The sequence below is a fragment of the Crinia signifera genome, chromosome 2, assembly GCF_055691185.1.
Source record: "Crinia signifera chromosome 2, ASM5569118v1, whole genome shotgun sequence".
NCBI lineage: Eukaryota > Metazoa > Chordata > Amphibia > Anura > Myobatrachidae > Crinia > Crinia signifera.
Genome location: NC_139218.1, coordinates 320,318,194 through 320,339,568, shown reverse-complemented (window position 1 = coordinate 320,339,568; position 21,375 = coordinate 320,318,194). Strand labels below are relative to the sequence as shown.

Sequence of the window (21,375 nt, the reverse complement as noted above, 5' to 3'; positions counted from 1 at the left end):
CAGTTCCTAGCTAGCTCCGTTACTTTTATGGAGCTGGCGTTCAATTACCCACTACTATGCCTGTGCGCTCAGCGCTGTTGCACATGTAATACTCTAGGCAGCCTGAAGCTACAGCCCTCCATCCCTCTCTCCGAGCAGTGCATACAGGCAGTACTGCCTGCTCACACACTTGCACCTGAAACTCCGGAGTCTGTCCACACTAAAACAACTACTGTGATACGTACCTACAGGGAGCGCAGGGGGCCAAAATGGCCCCTGAAGCAGGATAAGGGGGTGGGGCGCTAGGCACCCTGCAGGTCAACGGAGGGAAACCTGGGTTCGGGGGGATGGGGGGGGAGGCAGCAGCCAGGGTAGCCGGTCCCCTTCTTGTCACCTAGCCATGAGGAGGGCCAGTGAGAAAGGACAGGTTTAATTGAGGGGGGCGTGAGCAGCAGCAGGAACAAAAGCAGAGAGCAGGGGGTCTGAGTTCACTCATCACCCAGCTAGGACAGAAACACATCTTCAGCAGCTCCAACACTTATATCCAGCAGAACAAAGGAATCAGCAGGGAGCAGTTACTGCATTCCAAGAAGGCCTGTAGCAGTCCCAGCTGAGTGCACATTCAAGGAGGATAGTGCTTTCCCAGCTGCACATCCAGCAGTACCGGCTTCATACCTAATATTCCTCACATTCCAGCATTCGCAGGCCATCTAAGGGAGCAGCATGGAGGGACGTAAAAAGCCAGTAAATCGTTCGGATGGAAGCAGGAGTAAGCCAGCACGTTTCAGAGGGGGGATGATCGAGGAAGGCAACACATACAGGGGAGAAGAAGCTCGCGGGCGCCATCTAGTGGTCTGAGGAAAGAAGTGCAGAGCAAGTCGGTTCAGCAAGGTTTCTCAAGCATCTGGCCAGCAGCAGCACAAGCAGCAGCACGGGGACACAGAAGGGAAATTCCGGCCAGGTCAGACGGGGCATTGCTACAGGGTGAAGGCAAGCGTTTGAGGGGGGAGGTGATTCCTGAGGCCGCGGGATCAGAGGGGCACGAATCAGGGGTGGAGGGCCAGGACAGTGTTTTTAGGCACCAGGCCCAATTGGACACGCCGGAAGGGGTGCAGGGAGGTATGCCGGGACACAGGGGGGAGGGGGAGCAGGGAGAGCACATCAGGGTCTCCAGGGGTGCGGGGAAAGTGGGTCTTCCTGGCGGAAACCCAGAGCTACAATAGCTCTGCTCGGCAGCCCAATTTCACCCCAAGTCGTAGGGGGGGCCGGGAGGATTGCCAGGTGCCAGCGGCGGGGGGCGGGAGCCAGGGTAATTTCGCCCACTCGGCCCATTTTGTTTCCCTCCCCCGGAGGGAGTATTGCAGCCCCACTACCCCTGCTAATGGGCAGCGGGCACAGAGATTTGATACCCCAAGGGCGCAGGGGCCAGAATGTCTTGTCGATGAGGAGCAGACGCAGGCATTGTTGGAGCAAGCCAGAGGGGGGCGGGGGGATCTTGCCACGGAACAATTGGGGACACATTGGCCCATGCCTCGACCAGCAGGGCGGCAGCACAGCCAGGTGGAAGCAGTTTGACCCATGCCTCGGCCAGCAGGGTGCCAACACAATCGGTGGAGACTGGGGCCATTGCCCAGAAAAGCGCGGTTCAAGGAAGCATCGGATTGGCAACGCACGGTATTGGTGAGATAAGCAATGTTTGTAATGTATATGCATGTATTGGTGCGGTTTGGCTGGGTAGCAATGTGAAAAATGTTTCCGTGTCCGAGGTTACTGGAGAGGGCAGACAGAGCATAGCGGTAGGCACAGGGGCATTGCCGTGCAGTAATAGCAAGCAGAGCACCGCAGATGATGGCATAGGCACAGGGGCGCTCAGCCGTAACAAGCAGAGCATTGCGGGAGATAGCGACTCAGGTACAGACCTTGATGAGAAGTGCAAGGAGCTGAGGGAAAGGCTGCGATTGGCAGGATTAAACATTAAGATTAAGAAGTTAGCCGCGCCAGGGCCAGATGCCCTGTTAAGTAAAATAGGGCAAGCCGAGGCGGGGAAGTCAGGGTTTTTGCACCAGAGGGCTTCCTGGAGGGTTTTTAGGGTCCTTATAAGGAAGCCAGTCTGGCCCAGCGCGGGTTACATGGTATATGCAATGATATGGGGAAGGTGGGTTTAAGGTAAAGACATGGGCACACTGGACAGGCTTACACTGTATATACAGTGCGAGCAGAGGCACGTTAAATTTACCTGGGGCAAACTGCAAATGTATGGCATTTTGTCCCTTTCTTTTGTTTAGAAGGTGTCCTAGACAGCAGATATGCTGGGAGAGATAGTTCCACAAGCGCCCATGGGCAGCCCCCACCTTCCCAGATAGGGTGAGGAAATACTTTGATGCTAGAGTGATACCAATTGAGGACAATTCCGCCCCCCCCCCCCCCCCAGCCCTGTTGGTTTTATGGCAGGAAGGCACACAGCTTGTGGTCTTTGAAAGGAGAGGCCAAACGCTGATAGCAGGGTCACTCCAGGGGGGGGGCGGAGTAGTACACATTGTTCACAAGGCTGGGACAGCTGGTTTATTAGAAGCAAACAGCTGGGCAGGAAAAACATGCGGGCAAGTTCATTAATTATTTGTTTATTTACGGTTTCATAGATAGTGCAGCTGTGTCCGTGGCACCTGACACTGGTAGACAGTGATTAAACAAGCTGGTAACAGCAGACAAAATATGGCAGGTTTGCCTGAGAGGTAGTTTTCAGGGCAGACTGGACAAAGTGGATGGGAGATATTTGGTGGAAAGTGAGGAGATATAGGCTGGTGCAGTAGGGTCGATGGCTCTATATGCATAGAAGTGTTTTATGTTGAATCATTGTGTGTGAGGTGGGCTGCACTGGTGTAATATCAGCGCCATCTTTGAACCAAACCATTGAACCATTGTAACCAATGTGGAGCGGCAGAGTGGAGCTGCAGGCAAATGAGTGTCTTGCTGGGAAGATCAGCATAGCAGCAGCATTTAAATGTATTTCAAGGGCCATATGGTGATTATGGTTTTAGATGCATTTGCACGATCCGGGTGGCATGAGGTTACTGGGGGGCAACCAGTGGGGAACGGTCACAGTCCGGTGGGAGGAGTCCCATGCAGTGCAGGTGAGGAGCCACAAAGTGCATAAGTTGCGGAGGAAGGTGGTGTTGCTAGGGCAGGGTGGGGGCTTCGGTACCCGGCGCGCCGGGAACCTCGTGTGGCGGGAAGGGAGCGGTGCACAAGGCAGGAAATGTAGGGGAGTTACAGAATGCCTCGCATACTCACCATTAGGCGGCCGCACGCCTGGTTCCAGCATTAATACGGCAGGGGCCATACGGGTTGCGTGCCAGGTAGGGTGAGGTGCGGATTGTAGCTGATCCCATAATGGTAAGGGGCGTGTTCACGTGAGTCACATGATGGTGGCTGGCACGGCCCATAGCGTGTAAGGGGCGTGTTCACGTGAGTCACATGGTGGTGACTGGCACGGCCCATAGCGTGTAAGGGGCGTGTTCATGTGAGTCACATGGTGGTGACTGGCACGGCCCAGGCGGTACCAACTTGGTAGGGGGCGTGGTCGCGTACCCACGGCGGTGGAACGGACACGTCCCAGGGGTACCACATTAGCAGGAACAGAGCGCACCGCTCCCCTTTCTATCCCTTGCCCTGCAAAAGTGTTTGGTTATGTTTATGGATTTGTGAAATAAAGCTGTGACCATTTTAATTGCCACAAACTATGTCGTCATGTTTCCATTATTTCGTTGACCAGAGCGGGGTGCCGGTAAGTCGCCCTCTCCCACCTTAAGGGAGCGCAGGGGGCCAAAATGGCCCCTGAAGCAGGATAAGGGGGTGGGGCGCTAGGCACCCTGCAGGTCAACGGAGGGAAACCTGGGTTCGGGGGGATGGGGGGGGAGGCAGCAGCCAGGGTAGCCGGTCCCCTTCTTGTCACCTAGCCATGAGGAGGGCCAGTGAGAAAGGACAGGTTTAATTGAGGGGGGCGTGAGCAGCAGCAGGAACAAAAGCAGAGAGCAGGGGGTCTGAGTTCACTCATCACCCAGCTAGGACAGAAACACCCACCCACCCAGCCCAGTTGTTTTGGTAAAAGCCGGAGAAAGGCACTTGGCAGGTGTCAGGTTGTGAATCTTGTATTGGACATGTTTAGAAATGTTGTAGTTGTCACGTCAAAATGTTGTGTTTAAAAAAAAAAAAAAAAAAAAAAAAATATTCGAATATTTCAAAAAAAAAAAAAAAAAAAAAAAATTAAATTATAAAAAAAAAAAAAAAAAAAAAAAAAAGGTTGATAAATAATTATAAAAAAAAAAAAAAAAAAAAAAATAAAAAAAAAGGGAAATTTATATAATATATATATATGTATATACTGTTTGCATACTTGTTGTATTATGTTGTATAGGAGGACTATATTGGCTATGAGGGTAATTGTAACATTGACTTGGGTTGTCATTGTCATTACGGTGTATAAGATGCTTGAATAATAATGTTGTCACAGTATTGCGGGAAGGGAGCGGTGCACAAGGCAGGAAATGTAGGGGAGTTACAGAATGCCTCGCATACTCACCATTAGGCGGCCGCACGCCTGGTTCCAGCATTAATACGGCAGGGGCCATACGGGTTGCGTGCCAGGTAGGGTGAGGTGCGGATGGTAGCTGATCCCATAATGGTAAGGGGCGTGTTCACGTGAGTCACATGATGGTGGCTGGCACGGCCCATAGCGTGTAAGGGGCGTGTTCACGTGAGTCACATGGTGGTGACTGGCACGGCCCATAGCGTGTAAGGGGCGTGTTCATGTGAGTCACATGGTGGTGACTGGCACGGCCCAGGCGGTACCAACTTGGTAGGGGGCGTGGTCGCGTACCCACGGCGGTGGAACGGACACGTCCCAGGGGTACCACATTAGCAGGAACAGAGCGCACCGCTCCCCTTTCTATCCCTTGCCCTGCAAAAGTGTTTGGTTATGTTTATGGATTTGTGAAATAAAGCTGTGACCATTTTAATTGCCACAAACTATGTCGTCATGTTTCCATTATTTCGTTGACCAGAGCGGGGTGCCGGTAAGTCGCCCTCTCCCACCTTATAGTGTTTTATGTTCCTTACAAGAGGCAAGGAACTTTCCTCCCTGCAGTGCTCACAGGTTACCAAGCCCTCCCTCCTCTCATCACTCTGCTGCACGGAGAGGAATGTGTCGGGAGCAGACAGTTTAACTGTTTGAATCCCTTCTATTAAACAAACCGTAAGTGCTAATAGATTTTCATGTTAAATGTGTGCGTCTCCTTGTGTTCCAGAGCTATCTATTGTGTTTGCATACTACCCAACATTTGCCCAGAGCCAGGAGGGACAGTTTGCTTGCTGCAGGCATGTGTCGATTTTTTTTCTTTTTTTTTAGTTTGGGGGGGCGGGGGTTGCGCACATGTCTATATTGGACGGGGGCGGCCAAATATTTTGTGCCTAGGGGCGGCCTGACCCCTAAATTCGCCCCTGCCTGAACCTACCTCCTACAGTTTCAGTGTTCCCATGTACTAATACTTCCCTTCATTTGAAGAATGTCTCCCACCTGGACTTTGTTATAACCCCTGATATATTTGAAAGTTTCTATCATGTCTCCTTTTCTCTTCTCTGCTCTAAACTATACATATTGAGATATTTTAGTCTTTCCTGGTACGTTTTGTGATGTAGACAATGCATAATTTTAGTTGCCCTTCTTTGTACAGTCTTTATTGTATTTAGATTCTTCCAGAGATATGGCCTCCAGAACTGTACACAGTTCTCTAGATGAGGTCGTACCAGTGACCTATACAGTGGCATTATTACTTCTTTCTTTCAGTAGTGGGACTCCCGATCAGGCTAATTCCATCCATGCCATCGGTTGTAGTCCATAATAACAGCTTCAGGATACCACCCAGTCGCCAATAAGGACTATCCCATACCCCTCAGGATCAGAGCAGGTTTCAATACCATCCAACACTGGTGACTATACAATTGGGTCCATTCAAATTTCATTTATACCATATGGTTCATTTTAATGTTATATTATTGTTCTTAATATTGTGTGTAATAAATATTGTTACATTGTAACATCAGTGCTGCTTTATTTTTATTTATTCATTACTTCTTTCTTTCTACTGCTGATACCTCTCCCTATGTAACCAAGCATCTGACTTGCCTTCCTCATTGCTTTGTTACATTGCTTACCTGCCTTTAAGTCACCTGAAATAGTGACACCTAGATCCTTCTCCTCCTCAGTAGTTTCCAATATAGTGCCATTTTAATACTATATTTTGCATTTGGATTTTAAAGACCCAAGTGCATGATTTTGCATTTTTTGGGGGCATTAACCTGGGGGGCATAGGCAGTCAGATGAAGAAGGGCTGTCGGCAGGCAGGAGGGGGAGCAGCAGAAAGGCAATTATCTACCTGGGTTATGTAATCGAACTGCTCATTGCAGTATCAGAAGTGCAGATATATGACATCAGCCTCTAATGTTCACTTTAAATGGGCAGACACGGGTGCTTTGTGAAAGGAGACTGAGAATAACCAGAGTCCAATTTGCAGTGAGAAAAGTGTTTAGCAGCTGTGACGAAGCTCTTTCGACTGTGGATTTAGGTATGAAAGTGGTATAAGTCACCTACAGAAATGTGCTGCTGATTTAATGCCAATGCTGAAGGTTCTGAAACTGAGGGCCTAATTCAACATCACTCGGAATGGGGCAAATGCGGCCCTGTTCCGATGTTTGGTATCTGTGCGTGCGCAAGCGCATATTTGAGACCATGGTCCTCCTGCTGTTTTAATGTTATAATTATTACCTTATGTTGCTTTATTTCTGTATCTGTCTGCAATTGTAAAGCTGTACACACTATGCTAGCAGCATATAAATACATGCTAATATTACTATAGGAAAGCAGAAATAAAGTTAGAAAATGGCTGCATACAGGATAATTATTTGCTAAACAAGCATATTATTTTCAAAACTATATTATAGTATTTATGTTGCATTCAGGCTGTAATACGGGGGACTAAAATTATATAGTGTACAGTCTACGTTATTAAAAAAATTCTCTCACTTAATTATTTATAAAATTATTTTACAGCCTCTGCATTTAATAATTGCAATAAATTGTTTTCAGTTTACCCTCATGACATATTTGGTGAGGCAGCACGCACAGAAACGCTCTGCTGGAGTGTAAATGAGAACTATAGAGATTTAAAAACAACATGAACTAATAGATTTGTTACACCAAAACAAATATTTGAATGTAATTATTATTTTCATATTAAATCTGTAACCAGCAGCTGCATGTTTGGTATACTTATTTGTTATATACATAAGTATGCATGCGTTTATAGCTGATAGCTATCTTTTTCACCTTCTGATATTAAACAGTGACCAAACTAAAGATTAAATAACTAATTTATTTTTTGGGTAATTACCCTACTTACAGTTTGTGCAGGTGTTTTTTATGTCATGATCGTTCTCCTGGCTTATTGGAATTGGCTTTTTTGGGTAATTACCCTACTTACAGGTGTTTTTAGGTCATGATCGTTCTCCTGGCTTATTGGAATGGATTAAGCCAATTATTAATTCTAAACTAAAGCAATCAATTTTAGTAAAGTGCTCAAACATGCAAAATCAATCTGTTTGCTTATATTTAAAACTGTTATAGTTTGATTTACTCTGTGGACTTTAGGTAATTTTTCTTGAATAACCTGTATAGTGGGTATAGGGGTCTGTTCATGAATCAGAGGAAAGAGTGGAGAAGATTGCCAGTGGAGAAATAAGTAGCTTTTAATTGACATTTATCAAGTGCATCTGATAAAATTACAAGTAGCAGCTGATTGGTTGCCATGGGCAACTTCTCCACCGTTTTCACTGCTTTATGAATAGACCCTATAGTATATTTAACATGCCTACTAATCTGATGGATTATCTGGTAAACCTGTTTCCCTTTTAATGTGTCTTTCACCCGTCGTCATCCTATTAAATCCAAGTTAGTCAATACCCCATAGATTGGTATGGAGATAGTCCTCCTGCTATGAAGGTTATTTATTCCATGCCGATATGACTTAAGTATGTTTTCCTCTAAATTTAAAGCAACAATAACTTATAGGCCTAGTTTTGCCTTCTAACGTATAAAACCCGATAACAGCGGGTATCGGGGCTTAGGGACGCTGCCATCATTGGTAATACGATGATTCTGGGATAGTAGGTTGACAATGTTTAGGTCGACAGTCATTAGGTTGACCACTAATGGTCGACAGTGACTAAGTCGACACAAAAGGTTGACATTGGCATGGTCAACATGAGTTTTTCACGGTTCAAGTTTTACTCTGTTACCATAACAGACAATGGGGCCGATTCAGAGCTGCTCGTTCAGGTCCGAATTCTGCCCCGTCTCCGATGGTGGAGGTCTGCGCATGCGCATAGGTGCTAATGTGAATTTGCTAACCCCCGCAGCCAATGCCTTTGGTGAGATTTTCACTCGTCGGGGGTTGGCACATTGATTGGCAACATGACATCAGCACCCGCCCCCAAATCAGACATCAGCGTGCAGCAGGGAAGTAAGGCTACCTTTCTGCGGCGAACAGAGGAAACGTAATTCGATGGTGAGCAACCATGTATGGGTGGATGTGTAAGCGCCCGACTGGGGGATGGGGACATATTTTTAGTGTGCTTTAGACATAAAATGGTTTGTCCAGGTTAAATGTTCATTAATTAGCTGAAATAGCTGACCTGAAGAGAGGCCCTGTGTGTGCTGTCATATACCGAGCAGCAGATCAAGAGAGAGGAGAGGCCGAATGCAGCCTGTGCCAAAGGCTATGGAGCATGTGCCAATCTCTGTTAAAATGGCAGATGCCATTGTCCTGGTGATTTCTGCAGTGCGCATGGGCAGATCTGTAGAAACATGGAACTTGTGCCATGTTATCAATGGTATCTGCAGTGCAGATGGAAAGGTATGTATTGTGAACACCTAGACCCAGGAGCCATGCATCCATTACAAATATGCTCATGGGTAGAACAGCTGCACTTACTGAACACAATGGGATTCACTGATTACATCTGACATGATTTAACCAATCTCGCCAACACAAGAGTAATCACATTGGGCACAGTTTGAGTATAAAATCAGGCCAAGCAACTGGAAATGTAACACTACATGCAGCGCAATATAGTCACTGCACTATGGACAGGAACAGACAGAGGTTATACCATATTTATCACACTCCACTAAGTGCTGCTGAGAGATAATTGAGGTCCAGCTACTGGTGTGGGTGGGAAACATCCAAGTGGCGAGACCATATCCCCTCTTGGAAACTTAAAACACATTATTAGAACTGCAAAAGGAGACATTTATCCCCCACAGCAGCATTTCAATAAGATATATTTATCCCCATCAAGAGCCCTGCAACAGGAGACATGTATCCCCCTCAGTGGCACTGTAATGGGAGACATGTATCCCCCTCAGTGGCACTGCAATGGGAGACATGTATCCCCCTCAGTGGCACTGCAATGGGAGACATGTATCCCCCTCAGTGGCACTGCAATGGGAGACATGTATCCCCCTCAGTGGCACTGCAATGGGAGACATGTATCCCCCTCAATGGCACTGCAATGGGAGACATGTATCCCCCTCAGTGGCACTGCAATGGGAGACATGTATCTCCCTCAGCAGCACTGCAATAGGAGGCATTTATCCCCCTCAGCAGCACTGCAATGGGAGACATTTAGCCACCTCAGTAGCACTGCAATGGGAGACATTTATCCCTCTCAGCAGCACTGCAATGGGAGAAATTTGTTCCCTCAACGGCTGACCCAGGCTCCTCCAACAGTACCTACCTAACCCCCCTTTCAGAGTTAATTATGTACAGAAGGTGGTTCTCACCTTTAGGGTTCTGGGTTTGATGCACTGAAACCTGAGGAACACCGGGTCCTATAGGACAAATAGTACAGAATATTACCTTCCATGATTATTAATAGCTAATCAAACCAGTTAATCAAATTGACCTGGCAATAACACAGAATTATATTACAATTCTCTTCTATTCAATTCTGGATGCACATCTCAAACTAAACCATTAGATCCAATTACAATTGAATTCATTAGATTTTGTTATTAATGCCTACACCTACAGTACGTATCAGTGGTGATATAGTACAGTAAAATGTAGGGGCACCAATATTAACCCTTTGAGTGGTGGGTTTTACTGGGGCAGGACAAACCTGCCAGGGCGAGACCATATCCAGCAGCGGCGGCTGGGAGTGCACTCAGGTGTTTGGGCACTTGCGTGTTCAGGCGCCCAAACACAAGAACACCGAACTGCTCCCAAGAGGCCCCGAACTTCTGAGGGAGTGGTGATGATCGGCGGCGGAGGGGAGTCCAGTGATGATCAGTGCTGGGGAGGGGGGAGTTTTTACAGTATGTAGGTGCGCACCAAGTGTTGGAGGCTCTACTGGCACGCACCTACAGTACATAATGCATTGTGGTATGCTCTGGAAATTTTCCAGGACAACCCACTGCGGCAGTGCAGCTGAGCCCAGAAAATTTTCGAGCATACCACCAAAGCGTTTAGAAGAACTTGAGGCGGTTGAAATTAAAAAAATTGTAAATTTGTCCTGATGCAGATACAGATCAGCAGCAGCGGACAGGAAGGCCGGTAAATATAGCAATAAGGAGCTGCGAGGGGACTGTATTGGAGCCTCTACTGGGGGTAGAGGCTCCAATACATTAGGCCGACTTGTCCTAAGGACATTTTAAAATGTTAAAAAAATCTGTAAAAGGTTTACTGACAGCAAAGTTAAGATTCCATTTTCCCATTTCTCATACTATAATTTACCTTTGCAGTAGAGGATGAAGTAGCTGCCACCAGGACTGAATTTAACATCCACAAAATGGCAGTCTGGCATTAGGTCACAGGTCACACAGGTGCGGTTCAGCGATCCTAATGTCTCTACACTGCATTCCAGGATGAGACGGAAAGTCTATCAGTATTAATTTACTAGTCCTACATATTCACTGTCTTGTATCTTATATCGATTCATAGAAATGTTCTTCTGATAATACTATTGTGCAGCACAATGTATTTAAATGTAATTTCAAATGTATTATTGTAAAAACTACATTTACATATATAAAACAAAACCATCCTAGAAGCCTTATTGAGAATTCATTTATACAATATCTCTCTTTTATGTACATGTAGCGGCTATGCAATAAGAATTAAAACAGTTTGCACTTGCAAAATAACAGTAGATACCACTGCATATCAGAAGACTTAATAAGGCGACATTGTTTATTTTGTCTAATTTTCCATTTGATTTTGCTCATATAAGCAAAATTGAATCAAAATCAAACTATCGATTGGAAATCTAATGCATTCGATTTCGATTCATTCCCGATGCGCGGCCTTGCGGCATCGAAATCGAATAGAAAAATAGACTGTTCAGGCAAGACTATACTATATACTCTACTATATATAGTCCAAATCAAATGTGTACACTGCGCCGTGCAATTCGATCCTGAATAGTAAGTACATTGCACAGTGTGTACACCCCTTTACAGTTATATTGTCATGCTCCAGGGATGTACTCCAAATTCAGGAGAGTTGTCCAAGAAATAAATTCTTATGGTTCTCAACAACTGGAATTCAAACGATATAAAAGTGCAACTTCTGTATCTTTGTAATAATTTAGTCAGGGTTGCCTACTTTTAAAGTCCCCCTGCTGCGGGGGATGAGACAGTGGGGCAGATGTATTAAGCCTTGGAAGTGATAAAGAGGTGTTTGAAAAATGACAGTTAGGAGTTGATTGGCTAGTGCGTTATCACCTTCCACTTTATCACCACTTTATCACTTTCCAGTCTTAGTACATCTGCCCCAATGTTAGGAAACTTTCTGGATGCAACCAGAATGTTTGATACAACTTAGCCCAAAGGTGCAGAGTCTAATGGGGCCTACACATGGGGAGATTTGGGTATGGGTCATTGGGTTGGCCAACTAGGTTCACATGCATTGGGTCGACCACTGAAGGTCGACACTTGAAATAGGTCGCCATGGGTAAGGTGGACAGGGTTTTAAGGTCAACACAAGCATTAGGTCGACAAGAACGTCGACAGTCAAAAGGTGGACATGAGTTTTTCATGGTTGTTTTGTCCCGAATGTTGTCACAGTCGACATAGACAATGCAATCAATCACTAGGAAAAGAACCCAAATTACAGGTCACTGACAGCGGATGTAATACAATGTGCAGTCCCGTGCGGATGGCACCGGACCCTCCGAGTCGCCCCTGCTGCAGAAGCAATCTCTGATCGCTTCTGAGCCAGACCGGCTTGGCTTTGATTGTATGATTGATATATCTATATATTGCCGCTGGGAAGGTCCAGGGGGGCTCAAAAGAGCACAGCGTGCGACTTCTCCAAGGGGAGAAGTCACCGCAGTAGTGTATGGGGACATTAAGTCGCAGTGGTGCAGTAGATTGATGTAAGTATGGCCACAGCTGCTCTGTCAGTGGCAGGCGATCTGTGTGACTCGCCATCTCACTACCCACTATACTGTATATAGCTTATCCCAGTGACAGTGCTTAAACAGAGATGTGTCAGCCTGTCAGTGCTGTCTTGTTACTGAGTTGTCTAATAGTCTGACCAGATCACAGTATTTTGCAAGATATATCATCATGAGTAACCTGTAAACTGACATTAAGGATTATATAGTATGCTCAGTCTGGACACTAAATCATCAGGGGGGTAAAGTACAAATGTTTATACTTGTGTTCTGCCCAATATCTGTATGGAAACCAATTGTTGAGTCTCACCAGCATTTCTCTCGGTCCATGACTCTCCAAAACACTGCCGTCTGCTGGCAGAGAGTGAAACTACATCTCTTTCTCATACATGAACAAACACAGAAGGTAGCAGACTATTTTTCGAAGCTATTGCTTCGATCAGGCTTAGTAGTATATATATATATATATATATATATATATATGTATATATATATATATATATATATTATACAATATCTCTAGAAATTGTGGTAAATACAAGAGTTTGCTATTAACACTAGATCCCCTACTAGAGGGACCAACCAATCCAATGTCACAAACAATAGTGTGATACAGCGCCCAAATAGTTATAACCATAACCAACAAAAACTTTCTTAAATATAAAACATTTATTGAAAAACAAGCAATAAACAAGTTTTTTCTTGGATTTACATCAGTAGTATGTCCTTGAGATTATGGATCATAATAAATACCCAACACGTTTTGTCTCTTTTTGAGACTTCATCAGGGGTGTGGCACTTTTTATATGTATCAGTAGAGTTTAATTTAGGTGGAATTTCGATGAATTTTTCAACCACAGTTGTCCAAAGTATAAAATGTATGAAATCTTACTGTAGATATTTTGACCTAAATTTGTAGTCTACTAATAATAAATCGGTCTTTAATCTTCTTTTTTTATCGGTTGAAGATGAAAACCATTTTTACGCGAGTAATGATCTTATCATTTAATTTGGAAGTGGTACAACAATCAGAAAAAAATGTCCATATAAATAGGATAACCACATAAAAGGGATACTTTTTGTTTAAGTCCTCCAGATAGTAAGGGTCCCTTTAATTCTCATAGGAAGCTTGAATAAGAGTTAAAAGTCTCCTTAATGAAGTCTGTGCTTGTGTGCTCTCCAACCTCCAAATGGCCATTTGGAGGTTGGAGAGAACTTAAAAATACTGTAGATAGCCAAGGTTACAAAAGGATATAAATACTTATTAACAGCTATAAGTGCCACTGCAAAAAAAAATATTCTCCACTACAATACCATCCCTATCCTTGTTTAAATCCAAATTCTTCAACCTATTTCGTATGGATTGGGTGGAGGTTTCTTTAGAGAAAGAAATGAAGGTGGAAATTTTTTTTTCCATGTGGGAACCTTATATCGCAATTCTCTCCTTGGAAATGAGAAATCAGGTCCATTCAGGTCTCCAAAATACATCATGGTACCTTTTACGACTGATAGGTGGGGACCCACCCATAACATTAGACAAAGGGCGGTATTCAATGTGAATACCAGCGACGTGCAGCGAATCCTGTTTAGGATTCGCTGCACATTCGCCACTGCCCGCAACGTTCCGGAGCCTCGACGGCTCCGGTATTCAACGAGTCAGGGGCTCACTGCCCCCGACTGGCGAATTTGTGCTCCTGCGGCGATGCCGCAGGGAGCCTTAGGACGGTGGCAGGCAGGGAGATGGAAGTCTCTCTGCCTGCCCCAGAACGTTTGTGGGGGGGAGGTGGGCTCCCCGGGTGCCAGGCAGCACAGGCTGCCCCCCGGGGGTGCCAGCAGGGGACCGGGTATATTCACTACACCCGATAACGATCGGGTGCAGTGAATATATGAATATCTAATGAGCGGCTTGGCTACGGCGCCCCCTGCTGGCTGCTGTGTAAAAAAAAAAAAAAATTTTTTTATTAAATCTATATTCATGTGCTTACAGCACATGAATAAAAATAGCATGCCCCCCCTCAGAATAAAATTCCTGATTTTTTGACACCAAATGTAAAAAACAAAACACTTTATTTTAAAAGTTCACATTCCACTTCACCATAAAAAGATAGCGATTGCTACTCGGTGAATCATGGCGAAAAAAACCTTGAAATGTATTTGCCATCTGCTCATTGAATAGGGTGATTCACCGTTTTTGTCAAAAATTCGCCAAACAGCACAAATTCGCCATAAAAACATGGCGAATCAGGCTCATTGAATACCGCCCAATGTTAATACATAGACACACTGTCCGTGGGCGGGGTGGGGCGGGGTGGGGGGGGAGCCACTATTTTTATTTTTATTTATTTTTATTTGGTTTATTATCATATCTAGCAAATTATTTTGCTAGTACAATCTACAAAAAAAAAAAAATACGCAGACTGGATATTGTTAATATTTCCTGAAAGTGTATAAGACCTTATATGATATATTTTCAATTGTACAACAATGTCCGTTGTATTTCACATAATTTGTCATTTTTGAAGTTTGATTGTATTCTCTTATTCTGTATCTGATGCATTTGGTGCTTCAATAAAAATATATATTAAAAGAAAAAATACTGTAGATAGATTTCTCATCAGTAGCCATTAAAATGCTTTTTTATTGTGCCATAAAATGTTTCTAATCCCAGCGTAAAAGACTGAGGAAGGGATGATGTATGTACTCGAAGCATATTACTATTCACATTCTAATATGCATATTCAGGTTCAAGCTAATAACCCATTTACAGAGATTCCTGTGAGTGTGGTCTGATCTATGCATTCATATAGGAAAACTGATGTAAGTGATTCTTCATATCTCTCTCATGTTAACATTAATCACTTGCTTATAATAATGAACAGTAGCATGGAGGCAGTCAGTAGTCAGATTTCCCCCCATGATGTCATCTTTCAAAATGATTATATTGATGAGCCCCATGCACTGCTTTTTCAATAAATCTAATAAGAAAGAAAGCATTTTCATACCATACATTGGGCCTAATTCAGGAGGGGTCGCATATAAAGTATGATCCCCTGTGAAGTTTCCCGATGTTCGGTAAACTGTGCACATGCAGGAAACTTTCTGAGCATTGGTTGAATGGGTCCTGGATCGCATCTCTGATTGACAGGCAGAGGCATTTGCAGGGAGGCGGGCTGTCGCTCAGGAAAAAGGGGGTGTGTGGTGAAGCCACGGACTGCAATGTGGATGCAGTTTCCTTGGCCTCACAAGCAGCCCTGCTGCAGAAAGTCTGAGTAAGGTCAGACTTCCTCAGGGTGCAGTCGCAGAGGAATAATGGAGTAATCGCTTTAAGGACTCGCAAATACATTGCTATGGATCACATATGCTAAGCCATACCTCCCAACTCTGCCAGGTCTGCAGGCGGGACGCTGCTGCTGCGCGCCGCAGGCGTGTTGAATTTTTTTTTGGGGGGGGGCCTAATTTGGGGGCGCGGCCTATACACGCGGCTCTCCCGCGAGGCCACACCCCCATTTTGCCGCTATGGGGGCATGACCCAGAGGCTCTGTGAGCCTCTAGCCATGCTTCCAGCTCCCTGGCTGCGGGAATAGACGCTGTGCACATGCGCACAGCGTTTATTCCCCGCTGCTTAGCAGCTGACAGGGGGGACTCCCAACAGCCCCCCACACCGCGGGACACTGCCGCCCACGGGTGGGACAGCGGGACAGGCCCTGATAATCGGGACTGTCCCGCTAAAATCGGGACTGTTGGGAGGTATGGCTAAGCTGCTGCGAGCAGCTTCTTCTATTCGATCCTTGCTGAATCAGTCCCACAATCCATTACTTTCTGCGGTAAAAGGATGTTCACTTTATTAGGGAAGCTACTGCTGTTGAAAAATTGATTTAACACAATTAAGGTAAATAGTTTATATACTCAGAACCTCGCCGAGAATTTTAATGATTTCTATTGAATATGGAAAAAGGTCTAGTTTTAATTAAGCAAAGTAAGCTATATGGTTTCATTGCTGTAATCAATGAGTACAATCAATGCGAAATGCTATTTTATCCCCATTACATTACATTCGTAAGGATATACCAAGAAGTTTATAGCATTATGGTGACATCACAAGGTGATGTATTATGCTTTATAGCATTATGGTGACATCACAAGGTGATGTATTCTGCTGTGCTGTAATTTAGTGTACAGTATAATGTAGCTCTGTACCTGTACAGGTGCCTTGTCGTGGACTTCTCTTCAGTGCTCAGGAAATAACTGGTGTCAGACAGAGATGAGATAAAATTAATATTGGTCATGTACAATATAGGAAACAAGAAAATAGCATAAGACAAATGGAAAAGGAAGCCTCAAAGCAGGAGCTTCCAAACTGTGACTGACAGGCTAAACGCTGCTCAAATCTGGCCTCCAGTTATGAAACTGCCGAAAACACTCTGCACTGCATGCTAAGTCATTGGGCAATAGTCGCTGAGGAAATTTGTGGTGCGCAGCGGCGGACTACTGTGCTCTGCAGACAGATTTGGGATACAATCTAAAATGGCTGAAAACGGCTCTAGAAGACGACTAACTGTTAGTCTTCATCTAGAGCCATTTTCAGCCATTTTAGATTGTATCCCAGTTTGCTGGTCAGCAGTCAGAACAGGCACTCTGCATCTCCAATACCATGGTGTGTAGTTACATGTGTTATGTATATTGAATTTCATGTGTACTAGAGCATATTATTAATTAGGGACTCTGATGCATGCATGGGGGTTTTCTGACTACCCACAATCCCCCCCCCCATGGACCTAGGGATGGCCATCGGTGCAGACGCCATCGATGGTTGCCATTGATGGTGATTCTGCACCTAGCCATCGATAGTAGTAAACTATTTGATGGATAACCATCGATAGTTTTAGCTATCGATGGTCATCCATTATATGGGATTGAATGGCCCTTGGCCCAATCAAAACCCGGGGGCGGGACCTCCGGGTGTCAGGGGCAAAGCTAAGCTCCGTGTCCCGGCACCTTGAAAAAACCCCAAAAACATCAATGTAGGGAAACCATCTGGTTCTCCCACATCGATGGCAAAAGTATTCAAAATCGGCCATAAACCATCAATGATTTTAAATCATCGATGGTCGATGGCCATCCCTAAATGGACCACCTTTTCTTTCAGAGATGGAGACAGACAGATGTGTCTCTGTCTTCACACCAGCCCCAGGCCACCTGCGGCTGTGTTCAAGCTGCCGCACAGTATGCTATATTTGTGCATATGTATACTATGCTGTGTGTGTACAGTATATCTGATGTATATTTGTATACTATGTGTGTATATGTATGTTTGTAAGTATGTATACTTGATTCATGTGTTGTGTACCTCCCAGCACTTGTGCAATAGGAAGTGGGACTACCAAGCTCGGCATTGTCATACGCTCCCAAAACAGGGTGTGGCCTCACTGAAAGGGGGGATCCACGTCTCCATTTTTTATTACTGTGGGGGGGGGGGGCATGGCCAGTGCTATAAGGCATGCCTTCTGTCTCCTCTGTATCTGTGAATAGATTGTGTGTGCATGCTAAGCAGAGCAGCAAGTGTCAGGGGGTCTCCCAACTGCCCTCCCATTGCAGGACACTGCTGCTCACAGGTGGTACCATGGTATAGTAACAACAAAAAGAGACTGACCCGTGAAAATAAGGACAGTTGTGAGGTATTGTGTATGTTCGTATGTATGCTGTGTGTAGGGTATGTATACTATGTGTGTGTTTTGTGTGTGTACAGTATGTATGCTGTGTGTGTGCTACAGAAGATTGTGTGACTATTGAGGGCATTACTATGTGTCATTTTACGAATTGAGAGCAATAAATACATTCATTTATGCAACATCACCCAATAAATCTGCTTATCACTACCAGGAAGCACGTGCACCAGCCTTTTATTTGGTGCAAAAGATGCACCTGAATCAGACAGATCTCTGAAAACAGTCTTATCGGACCTCCCACCACATGCCCACAGAACATTAATGCTAGGTGTGAACAGTTGCTGGCCAGTTACACCCACTCTCACTCAGCCATAATTGGAGATGTGGGTGTGATGAAGTTGCTGAAAGTTGCCTATACATGCTTAGAGGCATTATTATTATCAGTTTCTTATATAGCGCACACATATTCCGCAGCGCTTTACAGAGAACATTTGAACATTCACATCAGTCCCTGCCCCAGTGGAGCTTACAATCTATATTCCCTACCACATGTACATGCACACACAGACATTCTAGGGTTAATTTGTTGGGAGCCAATTAACCTTCTAGTATATTTTTGGATTGTGGGAGGTACCTGGAGTACCCAGAGGAAACCCACGCAAGTACGGGGAGAATATACAAACTCTGCACAGTTAGGGCCATGGTGGGAATTGAACCCATGACTTCAGTGCTGTGAGTCAGTAATGCTAACCACTACACCATCCGTACTGTAATGTTCCTGCATGTACATTGCAGACATCACAAGATCCATTCAACAAGTGGACTTATGTAAAACTCTGAATGAAGAACTAGATCTACAGTGAGTACAAATTTCCATATGGAGTTGTTACTGCCAGTTATTGTGCCTAATTCAGACTCGCACAGTAATACCTGTACCCCATGCCCTCCATCCAGTCACGCCACATTTACACCAGGTCATAACTCACATTGTTCTGTTGTCAGCATTATATGCCACAATCCTTGTTACATCCCATTCCCCAGATGTCATCATATGCAGAGAGCTCTCCTTATTACTCGGCTGCAGAGAAGACAGGAGTGCATTTAATAAACATACATTTCAATATATTACAATATATATTTACTAAGAGCTTCTGTACTTCAAAATGGCAATAAATAAAAAATGTGTCTAGAAGAAGAATAACTTCAATGTCTCCACCGGCATACACAGGCGTCTGCAGGAACAGGGCCTGCTGCACACAAACCCCTGCATTTGGGGAGCAGGCACAGACCTCTGCTTACATTTGCCATCATTTTGGGATATTGTATGTACTAGAACAAAAATTGACATCTAATAAAAATTGACATCTAGTAATATTCCTTATTAACATTTTTTATTTGGATTGAAAGAAGCAAAATCATTCTTTGTAATTTTGAAGTTTAAAGTCCTAAATGAATCCAACGCCATGGACCAAGATCGACACTTTCACGGTCTTCCACGCTGTTCATGGTGTTGAAATGGTTTAGGATTTACTAATTATATAATCCTTACCTAATTACCTAAATCTTCAGTACCTGTGTGGATAACATGGCGATATGGACATACTGCCCCTGTCCCCCCACTGGAGCCAAGAGGAAGACGAGATCTGTGGAGAACACAGGATCACCCTGCAAGGAGATAAACAGTGACTCATGCTGTGGCTTTCTGTAGAGCTATCAAGCCTTTGTGTCCCAACGTTGCATGAGAGATCTTTAATATTAGCGCTAAAAATGGCAGCGTCGCTCACAGCAACTGTCCTTTTTTTGGGTTCAATACTTAAATAATCTTCAATGAATGAACTTGGCCGTATTTGTATTTACAGTAACGTTGGCACTCAAAGGGTTAAGTAAAGAGATGAAAGGTGAGAATTCCTTTACCTGAAAGCTGATCCACACGTCCGATGCAGTTCTGTATTTCTAAACATACAATGAGTATTAATATCATCACCTTGGATGAGTCTGAGAATGAGCATGATGACATGATGATAAATGAGGATGTAGATGTATCTGCCGACAAAGCACGTCTTGATAGCAATGATGTGATGTCTACTATGGCCAAGGCTGCATGGTCACAGATTCAGAGGGGGATATGGTTGTGAAGATGGCCATGCTGATGTCAGTACAGTATGTAGTCACTGGAGATAATGAAAATATTATCTGGTCAATTGTAATTTCCAGTATGTTATTATTTAGGGTCATAGTTCACTTTATGAAATAAAAGGGACTAACATGTATCACCGCCACTGACCTTCCTGAAAATAAATATCATAAATAGTATATACCTGACTAGTGGCCATGGACTTAACATACTGTATGTTGTTGTGAGTGGAGCCTAAGCTAGTGACTAGGGTTGCCAATCCCGGACATTTTTTCAATCCTGGAATTCGAGATTGAAAATTGCCCAATCCCGAGATTTCCGGGATCCCAGGATTGGCTTCCCCGTATATTTACTTATATGTGCCCTGTGGCCGGGAGCTATGTGGTGCTTCCAGGTGGGTGGGTAATGGAGCCGGGAGCTGGGTGGCAGGGGCTGGCTGGCAACTTTTAGCCAAGGGGGCAAGTCCAGTTGAACTGGCCCATAAAATACCCCCCCCCCCCGGGAAAAATAAAATACTGCCGCAAGTGGGCAGAGAATAATTCAGTAAGAGGGCGATGGAGCTACGATCGCAATGCATGATCAGACAAAAACATAACATTCTGCTCCATCAGAGGTGAGGGAGACGGCGCTGCTAAGGGCTGGGAAAACTCCCCGCTCCCCCTGTATAAAAATAATGATGATAATAGGCTGCTCCCCCTGCATAATAACAGGACACCACAGGCTGCTCATCCTGCATAATAACAGGAGGACAAAACAGGCTGCTCCCCTGTATAAAAAGAACAGAACACCACAGGCTGCTCCCCATTTATAATAACAGGAGGACACTACAAACTGCTCCCCCTGCATAACTTCAGGAGTACACCACAGGCTGCTCCCCCTGCATATTAACAGGAGGACAACACAGGCTGTAAATGGCAGAAATATATATTTGTTCAATTAGATAATTTAGATAATGAGTGTCACCTGCTGCGGCTCCCGCTTATCTCTGCCTGATCCCCATGCGTCAGAGAGGGATGGATGGAGTTGGCGTGGTGTCATGTCCTCAGTGCAGGAGCCAAACCGTCACCCAACACTTCCCTGCTACCT

The 21,375-nt window shown here is 44.8% G+C and overlaps 1 protein-coding gene across 6 annotated transcripts in view; it reads right to left on the bottom strand.

Annotated features, from left to right (window-relative positions):
- LOC146057646 (inactive dipeptidyl peptidase 10-like) overlaps window positions 1-21,375 on the bottom strand; it is a 110,892-nt gene that overhangs the window by 32,474 nt on the left and 57,043 nt on the right. For all 6 annotated transcript variants that reach the window (XR_014469758.1, XM_083169127.1, XM_083169128.1 and 3 more), the window contains exons 12-17: window positions 20,070-20,108; window positions 19,728-19,820; window positions 19,142-19,233; window positions 16,687-16,734; window positions 10,827-10,945; window positions 9,875-9,922 (exon numbers count right to left, since the gene is read on the bottom strand). Coding sequence is in view for 5 of the 6 variants with exons in the window: in XM_083169127.1 (XP_083025253.1) it covers window positions 9,875-9,922; window positions 10,827-10,945; window positions 16,687-16,734; window positions 19,142-19,233; window positions 19,728-19,820; window positions 20,070-20,108 (439 nt within the window). In the remaining variant the exon portion in view is untranslated. The remainder of the gene's footprint in view (window positions 1-9,874; window positions 9,923-10,826; window positions 10,946-16,686; window positions 16,735-19,141; window positions 19,234-19,727; window positions 19,821-20,069; window positions 20,109-21,375) is intronic.